The following is a 14236-nucleotide window of genomic DNA, read 5'->3' as shown; positions in this document are numbered from 1 at the left end:
TTCAATACACAAGGTGACTTCTGGTTTTATGTGTAAATTAAGTTTTTGGTTGTCCCAATTGAGTAGAGGAAGGCTAAAAGAGTAACTTTAATGTATTTTCTGTTATGGAAGTGGGTGGAGCTGATAGACCTATCATTGCTGAAAATTTCAGGTTTTATGTAGGGTTTTCCCTTAAAGGTGATTACAGAATTTTACCCTGCTTTTGTGAAAGAACTGAAAAAAAAATCTCTATATCAGACCTCAAAGGGAGTGGGGAAAACATGGTTTTATGCTAGTGAGACTGCATCTGTGGGAATTATGCATGTGTATGTAAAAACATAAACAATTTGCACTGCTTGCAGAAATGGAAGCACAGCTATTCCTGTTCACTGTCCATACAGTCACTTTTGGCTCAATTCTTGCTTAGTATTTTTTAAGTAATGACTTGCTGGTGTGTATCCTGAACTTGAATTTTTATTGTGTAGGAAGGACTAGGGCAAAGTGGCTGTGTAGCTCTGGTCTCGTTACATTAATGTTGGAGACCTGGACAAAGGTTTAAGGTATTCCACTGAGGTGATATGTGACTGCATGAGCTACCTTAAAAAGTATTTCTGAACTAGTGCCATCTGAAAGCCTGTATATATTTTGTGTTACTTCACTTACCATTATTACTAAAGTTACAGTAGTGTTTTTTGAAACTACATGAAAAAGGTCAGCTTTTTAAAGGGGGTCTTAGGAATGTTGAAATAGCTTTTTATTTTTTTCACCTTGCATTCCTTTGTCTGAAGCTGTGATTCTGCACACCTCATTTTGGCAAAGGGAAGACAAGCCAACTTTGGGAGATTCCTTCATGTAGGGAAGATGAGGGATTAAGGTAGGTGTAGGTTGTGGAAGGTGTGTGGTACTCTTTACCCAGGACCAGGTTCCTTGTAGATATGTTACTGTGCAATGATTGTCTTGATGCATCTAAGAGAAGAATCTGGGACTGAAAGAAATTCGTTATTGCTCCTATTTTCAAAAGAGCAAGAAGGAAGTTCCAGGAAACTACAGGCCAATCAACTTTATCATGATACCTGGGAAAGTCATGGAGCAAATACTCTTGGAAACTCTTTCCAAACCTATTGAGGTCTAAAAAGTGTTTGGCTGCAGTTGATACAGGTTTACAAAGGGGAGATCATGCCTGACCCACCTGATGGCATTCTGTGGTCAAAAGACTGGCTTGCTGGAGGTGGGAAGAGTAGCAACTGCTGTTTTTCTATAGCTTAGCTGGGCTTTCCACACTGTTTTCGATGACCTCTTCGTGGACAAAGCGGTGTGAATACAGTGTAGAGAAATCCAGTGAGGTGGATGGAAAACAACTACTTGCTCCAGAAGGTTGTTATTGGCAGCAAAGTCCACCTGGAGGCCAGTCGGATGTAGTATACTCAAGGAGGTGTTGATAGTGGGGCCAATGCACTTCAATACCTTCATTAATGACCTGGATATTGGTACAGAGTGCATCTTCAACAAGCTTGCAGGTGAGACAAAACTGGGAGGAGTGATTTGATGCACTGTAGGCACTCCTGGCCTACAGGAACCCAGTGAAGTTCAACCAAAGGGAGTGCCAAGCCTTTCACCTGGTAGGAATGACCCCATACCAAGTATAGGCTGGGAACAGCATTGTTTTCAGCTTAGTTATCCTTCTCCTCAACTCAGGCCTACTGAGCCATATCTGGAGTGCTGGGCCCAGTGCTAGGCTCCCCAGTACAGGAGGGAGTTGGTCATACTGGAGTAAGTCCAATGTAGGGCCATGAGCATGTTTACAGGACTGGAGCATCTGTCATACAAAGAGGAGAGCTGGGACTCCTCAGCCTAGAGTAGAGAAGGCTTAGGGGGATCTTACCCATATAGAATCGTTCAGTTTGAAAAGACCCTTAAGATTTGAGTCCAGCCATTAATCTACCACTACCAAGTCCATCACTAAACCATGTCCCTAAATGCCATGTCAGTAAAGTTATATATAAATTTACTCTTCCCATCAGGTTTTTTCAGAGAAGGCAGAGCTGGACTTTCCTCAGTGGTGCTCTGTGTGACAGGATAAGAGGCAGTGAGCACAAATTGAAGCACATGAAGCTCAATCTGAACATAAGAAAGCACTTCTCTTTGAGAGTGGTCGAACATGGAAATAAGTTTTAGCCACAGGCAGTGGAGTCTCAATCAGTGGAGACAGCAGAAATCTGACTGCTTGTGGCCTTAAGGAACCTGCTGTCATTGAGCATGCTCTGAGCAAGGGGTTAGATGAGAATCTTCCAGAGGTCCCTTCCAACCTCTGCTGTTCCTTGGTAGGTACCTGACCTGTCTGTGCCGGGGGGATGTACACAGGATTGACTGTATGTAGAAAAATGACACCTCAGGTGAACTACAGGCTTGCTCAGGGGGTATGATTGCATCATTGGCATCAGCAGTCTTTCACCCTTCCCTTTTGCACCTTTTTTATGTGAGTACTAGCTCTTAAAAATACATGTTGCAAGCTAGTTTTGGGTGCTTCTCACACCACCCCCCTATCCCCCCTAGTTGAGTCTGATGCATGATAAAGGAGGAGGCAGGAGAGAAGATAGTGCTCTGTTTGGTGACAGTGCAGCTTTAGCTTGTCATCATTTAACATGAAAAACATTAGAAATTCAATCCCAAGTCAGCTACATGCTTTGGGGAAAAGGTGGTAGCTGTGGAACATGTGTGGGGAGGGAAGAGGTGGGTTGTGTTTAACTTGTGCAGAACACTGGGAGAGGAGAGGTGATCATTGCAAGAGGAACATACAGTATTTATCTGGGTATAAGAGGGAAAAGTACTGTGCTCTCAGGACTGCTACAGATACTACTTTAAAGACCTAGTGTCTGGCAGAGAGATTTGTTATGTGGGTGTGTTTTGTGTATATTCCTCTTAGCAGTCTGAACTGTTGTAAAAGTGATGGTTGTGGAGGGGAAGAATGAGGGTTGAATTCTGTTGGTAGCTGGGTATCTTTAATACTCTGAGAGCTAATTCTGATTCATGATTGTTTTACCCATAATTTCCAAAATGACACTTGGATGCACTGTGTGACTCATTGACTGTGGTGATTATATGCATGTGCCTAGTAAGTTCATGCACATGCTGTTGTGGCACAGTATTACAGCTTGATTTGCCTGTATTCACTATGTAGGTGGAAGTCCTCAGAGTAGGAGTGTAGGAGATGTGTGGAAACTTCAGAAAAAAGCAGGCTTCTCTTAACTTTCTGTAATCCAGAATAGTAAAATGGAGTAAGTGCACAGGGAAACTTGATCCGTTGTTCTCATGGACAGATAAATAGTAGATGACTTTTCACTTGCTGCTCTTTTTAAGCCTCATGCCATGCAGGATTTTTTGACCTCTGTGTATAAGTCAACTTCAGGAGGTTGATTCTCCCAGATGCAAATTTATTGAAAGGAGCAATTTTGGTATATAATTCTACTTCCTGCTCTTTCCTGCTTTCACAGAGCTGTCAAGGACAAAACAAAGGATTCTTCTGTAGGTGGTGGTGGTGTGGTTCTGACAGACTTTCAAACTTAATACCCAGGAGGTGTGTGTTGCTAAAGCCAGTTGTTTCTCATGTGCATCTGTTAACATGTCAGGCAAAAGCTAGCTTCTTTGTCATGGGGAGTAATGAAAGTGGGCTTTGGGGTGTCCTGGGAGGGGGTCCTTTGATTCTTGAGGCATAGGTTTATTTTGTAGTTGCTGAAGGAAAAGAACCTGTTTAGGCAACTGTTGTCATTCTGAACTCTGAGCTTGTGGTATTTCTATGGAAGCTTCTTTAGATAGTGTTCACTGGAAGGAGCTAGTAGGATGAAGCTGTTTGCTTTCCATAAACTGTAGTGGTTTTTTGTCTCCTTTTTAAAAATTATTTCTTCATTTGTGTTAGTGCCTAAAGGAAATCTAGGACATGTGAAACACAGGCACTTGAGCCTGAAGTTTCTTCTCAGCTCTGGATTTTAAAATTTATGAACACTTGGCTCACTAAGCATTTCTGTAGCATACCCCTAACTCCTGAGTTTTTTCATAATTAAGATTAAGATAAAATATTGGCATTGGAAAAATGCCTCAGATTAGTCTATTAATGAGAGGAACCTGTGTACCCCTATAAGCCTGGTTACTGTATTACTAGTAAGTGGTGGTGGAGGGAGGCACCATGAGTGGCCTGACTTGACTCTGTTGGGCTTGATGCCAGAGCAGTCAGGTGTGCTGCTGCAGCAGGTTGAAGGCCCAGCTTCCTGCTGCCCTCTTGAACTGCCCCTGGGACCTTGCCTGGCTAGAAATGAATCTCTTCTCAGGTGTGTTCAGCAATTGTATCTGACACCCTCCCACCTTGTCTCTGCACATTTCCTTTTCCTGTAAGGTTTTTGAGGCATTGGAGTTGACAGGTAAAGTGCCCATGTGTGAGAATTTCAGTCTTGCACAACACAATGTCTTAATATATTGAAGTGATTAATTGACACATCTCTGAACTGAATATGCCAGTCATTCAGGTTGCTGTTTCTTTTTCCTTCACCTTTCTATATTGAAAGTGTAGCTACCAACAGAAAAATACATCAAGATTTGGAAGCATATATATATGTGCCTTTGTGTGCTGTTGTTTTGGTTGTGTTGCATTCTTGCTTGCTAGAGGAAATAGTTCAAAGTTGGGGTAAGAAAAATTTGAAGTCATAAATGAGGTGAATATTTTCACATGAGAGTTATTCTGTTCCCATAGTTTACTAAATTCTTGTCAATCCCCTGGTATGAGAAGGTCTTAAACCGGAATATTTTTAGAGATAGTCTGGCTCAATAGCAGATTACTGAGCACAGTGTTGGGAGTATCTGGGTGAAACTAGCCAGTGTTATTCATGAGGCCAGACTGAGTGCTTACAGTAACTCTGGACTTTGAGCTGTGCTCATGTTCACAGATCACTGTCAAATAATGACTTCTTGGCTCCTAAAATTTCAGAGAAACATCTGCAACTGCTGCAAAATCTCCTCAAGTGTGCTTGGATTCCAAAACTGTTTGGTTTAACTGGGCATTAACTCTTGAGAAATGTATTTATTGAATCCAATACATGGTGTTTTTGTTTCTGTTCTGTGGAGTTGAAACCAGGCCTTTTCATTCCTTCTGGCAAATAATTATCAAATAGTTACAGTAGTATTTCATGCTTCGTAACCAGTGTTTCTGCTTTAGTCCTGAATAGCAAGAAAAGACTACTTGAATTTAACATTTTGATGTAGATTCAAAGGTGTTCTGACTTGTAATCACCATGGTCCTTTTTGCTTATCAGTGCTTTATACAGCATATTTGAGCTTGGAGTGAGGTGATGGCAAGTGGATTTGGGTGAGACATCCTGAGTTTCCTGAAACTTCCTGATGCCTTCAAGCAACCACTGATGTCTCTAAAACATTTTAAAGAGGAGTCTCCAACTTCAGAGAATTAATTAGCCCTCTAAGGCAAATTTTGTGTGGTATAACCAAAAGGAGACCTGATGAAAGAGCATGCTGTTGTTTTAATTTCCTGAAGTTAATCGCTTAATAGGAAGAACTCAGTCAAGCTTGTGCCTGGCTGCTTAGCAAAGAAATCTGCTGCTGAATGATGGGCAACTTCTGAGGGATTAGTATGTTCACGGAGCGGAATATCTGTGATGATTTGTCTTGCAGTCTCTGCCAAGACGCACCTAGTAGGATTCCTTGAAGCTGCTGAAAGTGGATAGGCTAAATGTGGTATGAGTACTTTGGTTCTTCCAGAGCCTGTTCTCCATCTTACTACTTCAGTATCTTGCAGTAGCTGCAGAAGTGGAGTGGTCTAGGGGTTAGTTGCATACTAGTTCAGTTTGGGTTTCATGCTGATTTGCTGGCATGGAAGGCTGTGTCATGTGTTAAGTCGAGTTCTTGTTTAAAGTTGTGGCGGTGGTGAGAAGGAAATGAGATTAGGTTTTGCAAAAGTTGAGGCAGAAGGTAAAGGAGTGGGGCAAGGAAGCAAATGCCAAACAACAAGAGGGAACCACATGTCTGAAGTGGTGATAACTGTTGTTTGACAACAGTGACTGTACATTTACAACTTATTTTTTCTGTTGGTTCTATTTCCCTATAATTTGCAACATGAGGAGTTAGAGTGAGATGTAGAAGGTGAAAAATAAATACCTTGGAACATGCATTCAAGATTAGATAGTATAAAGAGTAAGAAGCGGAGCCTTTCCACTTCTAATAAGTATCCTTGGCAAGATATTGGGGAGTTGGCTTGCTCTTGACTTTGTGTAGAAGAAAATTAAAGTAAATGTTGTATGTGTTGTTTTGGTCTGTCTGCTTAAAAACATACAGGGATAATAAGAGTCTAGGATTTAGATTGCCAAACATAGGTTTCAAGCAGTCAGGTTTTCAGTTTAGTCTACTGCAGAGTTGTGTAGAGATGATAGATGAGCCAAACTTTATTTACTTGGTATTGATTTTTTTTGTTTTGAAGCTTGTACAGATAGATAACATCTTGGAAACTATAGCTGCTGATGTCTGCAGGCTATACTTACTGGTTTCCAAGGTGTATGCATTTGGGGGCAGGGAGTATAACAAAATAATGACCTCTAACTTTTAACAGTTCAGGGAAGGAGGGACAATGTGTTGGTACTGAAGCATCTGGTTATAAACTGTGCCTCTAATGTGACTGTGCCAGGTGATTTCTCTGATAGAAGTCTAAATCCTGGTTACATTATTGACATATTACATGACTAGTGACTTAGGTTTGTGTTTGTGAAGAAAAAATGATATTTGCCTCACTGGGACACCCCGTAGATTAATATTATGTAGACCTCTCACTGACACACTTACTGGTATGACAGTCTTGCCAGTTTTTTTCCTGTTCTGGTAGGTGCAGCTTTACCAGCATCTTTCACTAACTTGCCCTGTCAATTCCAAAATCAACTGACAAAACTTGCAGCTTGTTTTTGGGACACTTGTTTGAATGGATCATCTAATATTGTTGTAAGGAAGATTACTTTTTAAAGAAACACCCCACAAAACTAATATGTACAGCAAACCAGTAGAAGCTTCTGAAATCAGCACATTCTGACTGAAGTACCTTTGTGGATGGATCATCAGCTTGCTTTTGCAGATAATTGCCAGAGTAACTTATATCGTTATTTCCAGGTGAATTTTTGTGTGTTCTTACGAGTCAGAAGTCTTTTCCATAGCATAATGGAGATAGAGCAGGCCCTCAGCTGAAATTACATCTTGGATGTTAGAAAAAGGATGTTTCTGTAGGGCAGTGTGGATAGGCTATTTTGCCCTGTCTAGTTTTCAGTGCCTTTGGAAAAAAAGTTGAGCTGTAAGACAGGGAAACTACCAAGCTTCTTGTCAGTGCTGTGGTTTCTTTCTGGGATTGTTTCAGGTGATAAAAAGAATTACATGAGTAATGGACTTGCCTGGATTGTGATACAGTAGGTGACCAATAGTAGCCATAATACAGGTACTCTTAATATATCGATTGTAGATAAACACTTTTGCTCAGGTATAAAGACCGTTTTAAAAGAGAATTGTTTGAATCCCCATGCGCTGAGGAATATCTCTTGGGATGGAGGGGAGAGGGTACATGAAAGCTGTTTTTCAGATGGAACTCAAAGTACTCCAGGCTGCCAGCAAAAACTGTTCAGCCTTTAAAGCAAAAAAAGGCAAAACTGATTGGAGTGGAAAATCCTTACTGATTATTTTTTTCTTAATCTTACAGCTGATTGCAATGCCGTTCTTAAAGCTCTACAGCCCATTTTTCAGGAGCAGGGAATGACAGAAACAGTTCATAACTGGGAAGACCATGGTTATTTAGCAACCTACATTAAAAAAAATGGCAGGTGAGTGGATTTTCTTTTCCTTCCTATAGACTCTGTTCCTCCACTTCTTTACAAATACTTATTGCTCCATTTATTGGATCTCCTTCTGGGATGCAGGCAGGGCAAACTTCTTTTACTAGCCTAGCCTTGTGTATGAAGTGACTAAAATAAAGCAGAATACTGTTAAGGTCTGTAACATCTTGCAGCTTGGATATTGGAACAGTTGAATTGGTTAAGTCTGGGCTGTATTGATGCAGTAACATTATATGGTGTCTTGGTCTTAGGGCCAGTCTTTCTAGATGCAGGACAACTCAAGTCAGATAAATGTATTTGCAATTTTTCTGACAATTGAATGTCTAAATATGTTCAAGTCTAACCTTTATCATATGAATGATGAAAATTTTCTGTCTTATTGTATGTGCTTTTAAACACTTCATTATATGCTTCAAATTCTCAAGCAGCTACTGAAGTAACAGCTTGACAAAGGTGGCCGGTGTCCTTAGTGACGCTCAAAAGCAGAATCTACTGGGATAAACTAGTAAGCAAAACCACATTCACTTCATTTTCTGAGGTTGCTGTAAAGTGTCAGGGTTAGTTAATTATTGCATACATTTATCTGGCCTATTTATTTCCTTCATTGAATGGCCTTCACTTGTTTCCAGTTATTTAATTGTTGTTCTTGACATACATTGTGGCAGTTGCTGCTTTGTCCTTTTTGAACTCTTTGTGTCATTCAGGGTTGGAGTTAAGCTATATAAGCTTTAATTTGTTGTCTGCCTTGTCCTGGGTGTCCCCCTCCTGAGGGGAGACCTCATTGCCCTCTACAGCTACCTGAAAGGAGGTTGCAGAGAGCTGGGGATGAGTCTCTTTAACCAAGTAATCATCAATAGGACAAGAGGGAATGGCCTCAAATTGCATCAGGGAAGGTTTAGACTGGATAGTAGGAAGCATTTCTTTACAGAATGGGTTGTTAGATGTTGGAATGGGCTGCCCAGGGAGGTGGTAGAGTTCCCCTCCCTGGAGGTGTTTAAGAGTAGAGTTGACATAGCACTGAGGGATATGGTGTAGTTGGGAACTGTCAGTGTGAGGTTAATGGTTGGACTGGATGATCTTCAAGGTCTTCTCCAACCTAGACGATCCTGTGATTCTGCTAAGCACCTCAGTTGGCCACACTCCTAACATGAGAATTGTCTAAGAATTTTAAGTTGTACTGGTGTTCTTTCCTAGAGAGAACTGACACATTTAGGAGGAAAATCAGATCCTATGTGGGTGTGTTGCCTGCTGGAATTTGTGTCTTTAGGCTTATTCTGTGTGAACCTATTTGTACAGTTCTATATTTATATATTTTGTATATAAAAGTAGTGTACACCAACTACACTGGTAAACTTGGGGCCTGACTTAAGGTAACAAGTAAGCTGGCATGAGTAGTCCTATGTTTCTATCTTCCCCAGTCATGCTCTGTGAAGTTCTTAATATATTTCAGTCAGCTTTTCAAATGTGACACTGGCTTTTTCTGATGAAAATTACTTTGTTATTCTTGATGTGTCTAGAAAAAGCTGTTACTTGTCTCTTGGTTTTGTACAGTCTGTCTTATTCTGGTTTTAGCTACTTGTCCTTTTATATTCTTGAACAATTTGATAAAGATTCCAGTTCCAGATAACCTGTTGTGCTGAGATCAGTGATCTCAGCCAGCCAAATTGGTAATTTACTACTCTGCTGCTGTTCCTCTGTATTGGGTTAAGCTTGTATTCTGTTCCCCTAAAAAGATAGTTTCAAGGATACACAAATTCTGAATAATTAGAAGGTAAATGTCTAAATGTAGAAAGGACTTAGAAGATTTAAAGGTTGCCTTTCTTTGATTCCATGGCTTCATTTTGCTTTCCTGCATTTCCTTGAGTCTGAAAGCAATGTGAGATGTCAGTTCTCAAACTGTCTTTCCCCTTTGCAGTCTTACGTGATCATTTGCTTTTGACAGCCTCTTCTAAAGGAGTGGTTTCCAGAGTTAAAATACCTGTCTTTTGGCATGTTTCAGGAGCTTTCTGGAAAACTGTCTCCTGTTGTATAACTTTTCCAGGCGGTAACTGAACTGGCATGTAGAAGCATCTCTGAGTATAAGATCCTTATAAAACTCTAAAATATCTGACCTGATTTCTTACTACACTGTCAACTGAAAATAGTAATTGCTGCAAATTTCACTGTCTTCCTCAAGTGCTAGAGTATAATACTAATGAATGTTTGAAGGGGGAAGAGAGGATGTAAAAGTTGACATATCTGTGTAGGAGACCTGGGAAGGAATTAATGGAGGGACAAACCCGTGCACTCAGGGTAACAGAAGAAAGTTGGTCAAGTTGCCAGTTTACATGGCAAAGCAGGGCCCATGTGGGGATGTCCTTGTTGCTCTGAGTATAGGCTTGGGAATTCAGTGTATTAGAGAACTATAAATCTACCTTCAGTCAATTTTTGAGGCTTTTCAGAACTGTCCTCAAGTAGATAGTATGGTGGAGGGGAAGTGGGGAGAATAGGATGCTGCTTCCTGAAAGTCATGTGAAGTAGATGAGCTTTAGCAATTGCTGAGCATTCATACTGTTTCTAGATGGGTTCTTTCCAGTGTGTTTTACTGTTGTTGATCTTGTGCTTTTCAGCAGCATGACACTGAATCATCTAGCTTTTCACTATGTTGCAGGGGGAAGCAGGGGCCATCAGTCAGACATCTGTACTGCTCTAGACTGTCAGCTTGATTGCTGGATTTCTTCTTTAGGGCTACACCAGCAGTTTTTCAGCTGTTGAGGTCCTGGGTTGGTTTGCTCCAGAGTCTTCTCCCAAAAGGCAGTGTTGCTGAGGCTGCACAGTCTGGACTGTTCCTGCTGTCACACAGTTGTACCAAGTAATGAAGTAGCCTTACTTTTCTCAACATACAACCCTTCTGCCATGCTTTAGGGCATGCAGTGCATATGATCAGCTTGATGTAAAATATTTCCCTGGTGACTGCAGCAGAGCCCTTGGATGACTTCAGAGGCTTTGATATGGCAGTTGGTGGGTTGAGGGAGAAACATCACTGTCTTGGGGCCATAGGAATACTGTGTGGACCACAGGGAGAGTGGGGACTAAGTGGTGTAAGCGTGGATGTGGCCTGCTGGTTCTCAGGGAATGTTCAGATTCTTGAGCCATCCAGGCTGAATGCAGTAAGTTCAATGAAATATTTCTCATTTGTTTTGTAGCATCATATGCTATGCCTAAACTAGACTTGTTTATCTTTTCAACTTGTGAGAAGTATGATAGAGAATACTGAGTTTCAGGAAAAAAATGTGGACTTGGATGTCTTACTTGGATGCTCTGAACACTAAGACATGGGTGTGCTTTCTTCTACTGCAGCACCTTTTTTGCCTTTTCTGATTTACATAGGCAGATTGACTTGCTCTGTCACTGTCCATTTGACGTGTTTTTTTAGCAGTCAGGTGTATAAGTCTCCCCTTTTCCTTGTAAACATGCAGGTGCCATAACCCTGCTTTCCTTGTTCTCCTGTGTGTTCTGTGCTTCACTGTCTGCCTCACTAATCTAACCATGAGTGGACTACCCAAAGAAACATCGTTAACTGTCAAAGTTTTAGCTGAGCTTGGTTTTAATGTAAAATTACTGTTGTCAGCTTGATGTTAAATTGCGTACAAGTGTTGTCAGTTCAAAAATATACTTGCTAATGAAGACTCTTAATCCTTATAAGTTCTCAAAGTTCTAATATAATACAGGTCTGGAAATAGTTGAACTTCAAAGAGAAGCTATCCAGGAGAGCATCAGAAACATAACAGGCAACTGCAGTTTGGTACAGCCTCAAAACTGAAGAATGAACAAGATGTACAGAAGAGTTGAATATTAAGAGGGGAATGTTTGCTTTGCAAGTGGCTATTTTTTTCTGGTGCAGTATTAAATGCAAAATAAAGAATGATTATTGCTTTCTCCTGGATATTCATTGGCATCTGAACTGCAGGGCATACTGGATTTATCTTTCCTGAAAATTACTGACTTTAGCTAGACAACTTATTGTTTGTAGTGGTGTCCATTAAAGTACTTCTCTGTTCTCTGCCAGCCCCATTAAACTCTGAATTGGGGAACAGTTGCATGTGTAGGAGAACTTTCTTGTGAGTTCTGGTACCTCAGCAGTTTTTTCTTGAGTTTTCAGATCATTTAAACTGCATATACTTTTCTAAGGCAGACTTAAACAACTTCTGTTAATGTCAGTTGATACAGTTTCAGTTAACTGAAACGAGGGTGTGAACACTTAAAAACCAATGGACTGGACAGTTAAAAAACCCTGCAAAACAGAAATATTTAATGAGTGGTAAGAATGAACTGGTGAATGTACAGAGGATTTGTTACCAACTAATTAGACTTTATTTTAATGCTAGTAATGTCTGCATTTTATTTGAGACCTAAAGTCATAAAATTTCTATGTTAAAGTATCTGTCACAACCAGGAAGAAATTAGCCAGGGCGAAACTGTACTGCTGAAATGAAGTAGCTTGTAGTGAAAAACAGAAAAAAAGTAATGGAGGGGTGGTTTCCTGTAAGGATGGCTTGGTGTTACTGGGCACAAAAGTTCCCCAGGATGAAAGATGCATGAGCTGATGCTTAATGAGTAGGGGTTTTGTCAGTATGCACGTACAAGCACATTTCTAACCAGCCAAAGGTGACTGAGCCGTTGCAAGACAAAGATACCCAGCTGATGTAACAAGCTGGGTACTAATCCCAGGAAAAAACCGCTTGAGATAGTAATATGTTGCTGAACAGTGTCTACGCTCCAAAGTCTGCAGAGATAACCCCCGTAGCCTGCAGGGTGCCCCATGCTACTGATTGTTGAATTGTGGGCACTGCTGTTGACAAAACTTTGTCTCGGACGAAGATACGGTGTGAACAGCTCGGTGGAGGGCTGTGACAGTTAAACCAATTGGAGCTGATCTGGGGATTAAGCCATACTTTCCTGTTGTCATTACCAAAGCAACAGATCGCTGTTCTCCTTTGTCTGAAGCTAAGCAAGCAAAAGTCACATGTGGCAACTCTACCTGGTCCATTTACTTTGTGATTTACTCAGACAAAGGACCTAATTGAGGAAGTTCAGCTGAAAACATTTACTCATGTGGTTGTCAACACAAGGCTCTAGAGCTGGGTGGGAAATAGCTCACTTCAGCCACTCAGGTCTCTGTCTCTGGTGAGGCTGGATACATGTCTGTCTGCTTTGCCAGCCCCCTTGCCCAAACGCTGGTTTGGGAACAGTAGTGCTTACAAGAGAGCTCTGCTCCGAGTTTTTGGGCCCCAGCAGTCTTGTTTTCCTGAGCTGTGTGTTTTCAGGTCACTTCCAGAATGTTTTCAGGGTTCCCTTAAGCAGCATGTTTTACTGAAGTGTCACACTGTAGTTTAGACTGGACAGTTAAAAGACTTAACATTCCTAACTTTTAAAATCTCATTTAATGTATTTAGTAATTTGTACAGAGTCATAGGGCCCAGTATATCTTAACATATATTTAAAAAGTTATTAAGTCTAGGTTAAGGAGAAAATAATGAAAGCTAATCTGTGGGAATTGTTGAGTATCTTCTCAACTAATACTGTATTTTAATGGCTTCACTGTTTGTGAGCAAGTACTCTTCTATTACATACTCTAACCAGGGTTTCTGTTGTCCTTTGTGCATCCATGTTCCCTCTTGTCATGTTCACACATCCATTTTTAGCTTCTGTCCTGTGTCTGAATTATTGTTTAGAGAAGTGTAATCCTACTGGCATTTGACTTCTCTGTTCACAGCAAGGTTTACCCATTTGAAGTTGGTTTGTATGTCACTTAAGGTAATGTTGAATAATGTTAACACCATGAAGGGAGGGGTGAGTGTTTTTACTTTTTTCTTTTCTGTGTTAGTCTTGCAAACCTCTCTATATGCTAGTCAGCATATTTTAAAGGAGCAGGATGAACATTCCTCACTCTTTGTTTCAGGTGAAAATGTAGCTTATTCATGGAGTTACCTAGAATATAAAAATTGGCTGAAGTAGAACCAGTTGCTAGGAATCAGCAACAGTTTAGAATGTGGTAGGTATCATTGGTTTAACTTATTTTATAAAAAGAACAAGAGTAATGGTATGGTGAAAATCTGATTGTTTAACTCCATAAGGTCCCTTAGGTTCTCTAAGATGAAGAGCATTTAAAAAGTATGCTTTACAGCAACAATGTCATGGCAATTTTTTTATTTGTGGCTTTTCCAGTATAAGCAGGTTTTCATTTCTTCCTTTGTGTAATTTGACAGGTGATCCTTTTATTGACAAGTTATTCTTCAGATACTTGAACTTTTCTGTCTACTCTAGAGTGACTCAGTCTGTCAGCAGATAAAAGCTCTTGACAGCTGAAGAGGGGTTTGTAGGTACCTGTCTATCCAGTCTTAATCTCTAGGCAT

At 40.6% G+C, this 14236-nt stretch overlaps 1 protein-coding gene across 1 annotated transcript in view; it reads left to right on the top strand.

The window, feature by feature from the left end:
- Positions 1 to 14236, top strand: part of SMS (spermine synthase) — a 56931-nt gene that overhangs the window by 11246 nt on the left and 31449 nt on the right. Inside the window, exon 2 of the mRNA XM_074905950.1 lies at positions 7709 to 7829. Within this exon, the coding sequence (XP_074762051.1) occupies positions 7709 to 7829 (121 nt within the window). The remainder of the gene's footprint in view (positions 1 to 7708; positions 7830 to 14236) is intronic.

The sequence above is a fragment of the Athene noctua genome, chromosome 1, assembly GCF_965140245.1.
Source record: "Athene noctua chromosome 1, bAthNoc1.hap1.1, whole genome shotgun sequence".
Classification (NCBI taxonomy): domain Eukaryota; kingdom Metazoa; phylum Chordata; class Aves; order Strigiformes; family Strigidae; genus Athene; species Athene noctua.
The sequence above is the reverse complement of the archived record's forward strand: the minus strand, read 5'-3'. Positions and strand labels throughout refer to the sequence as shown.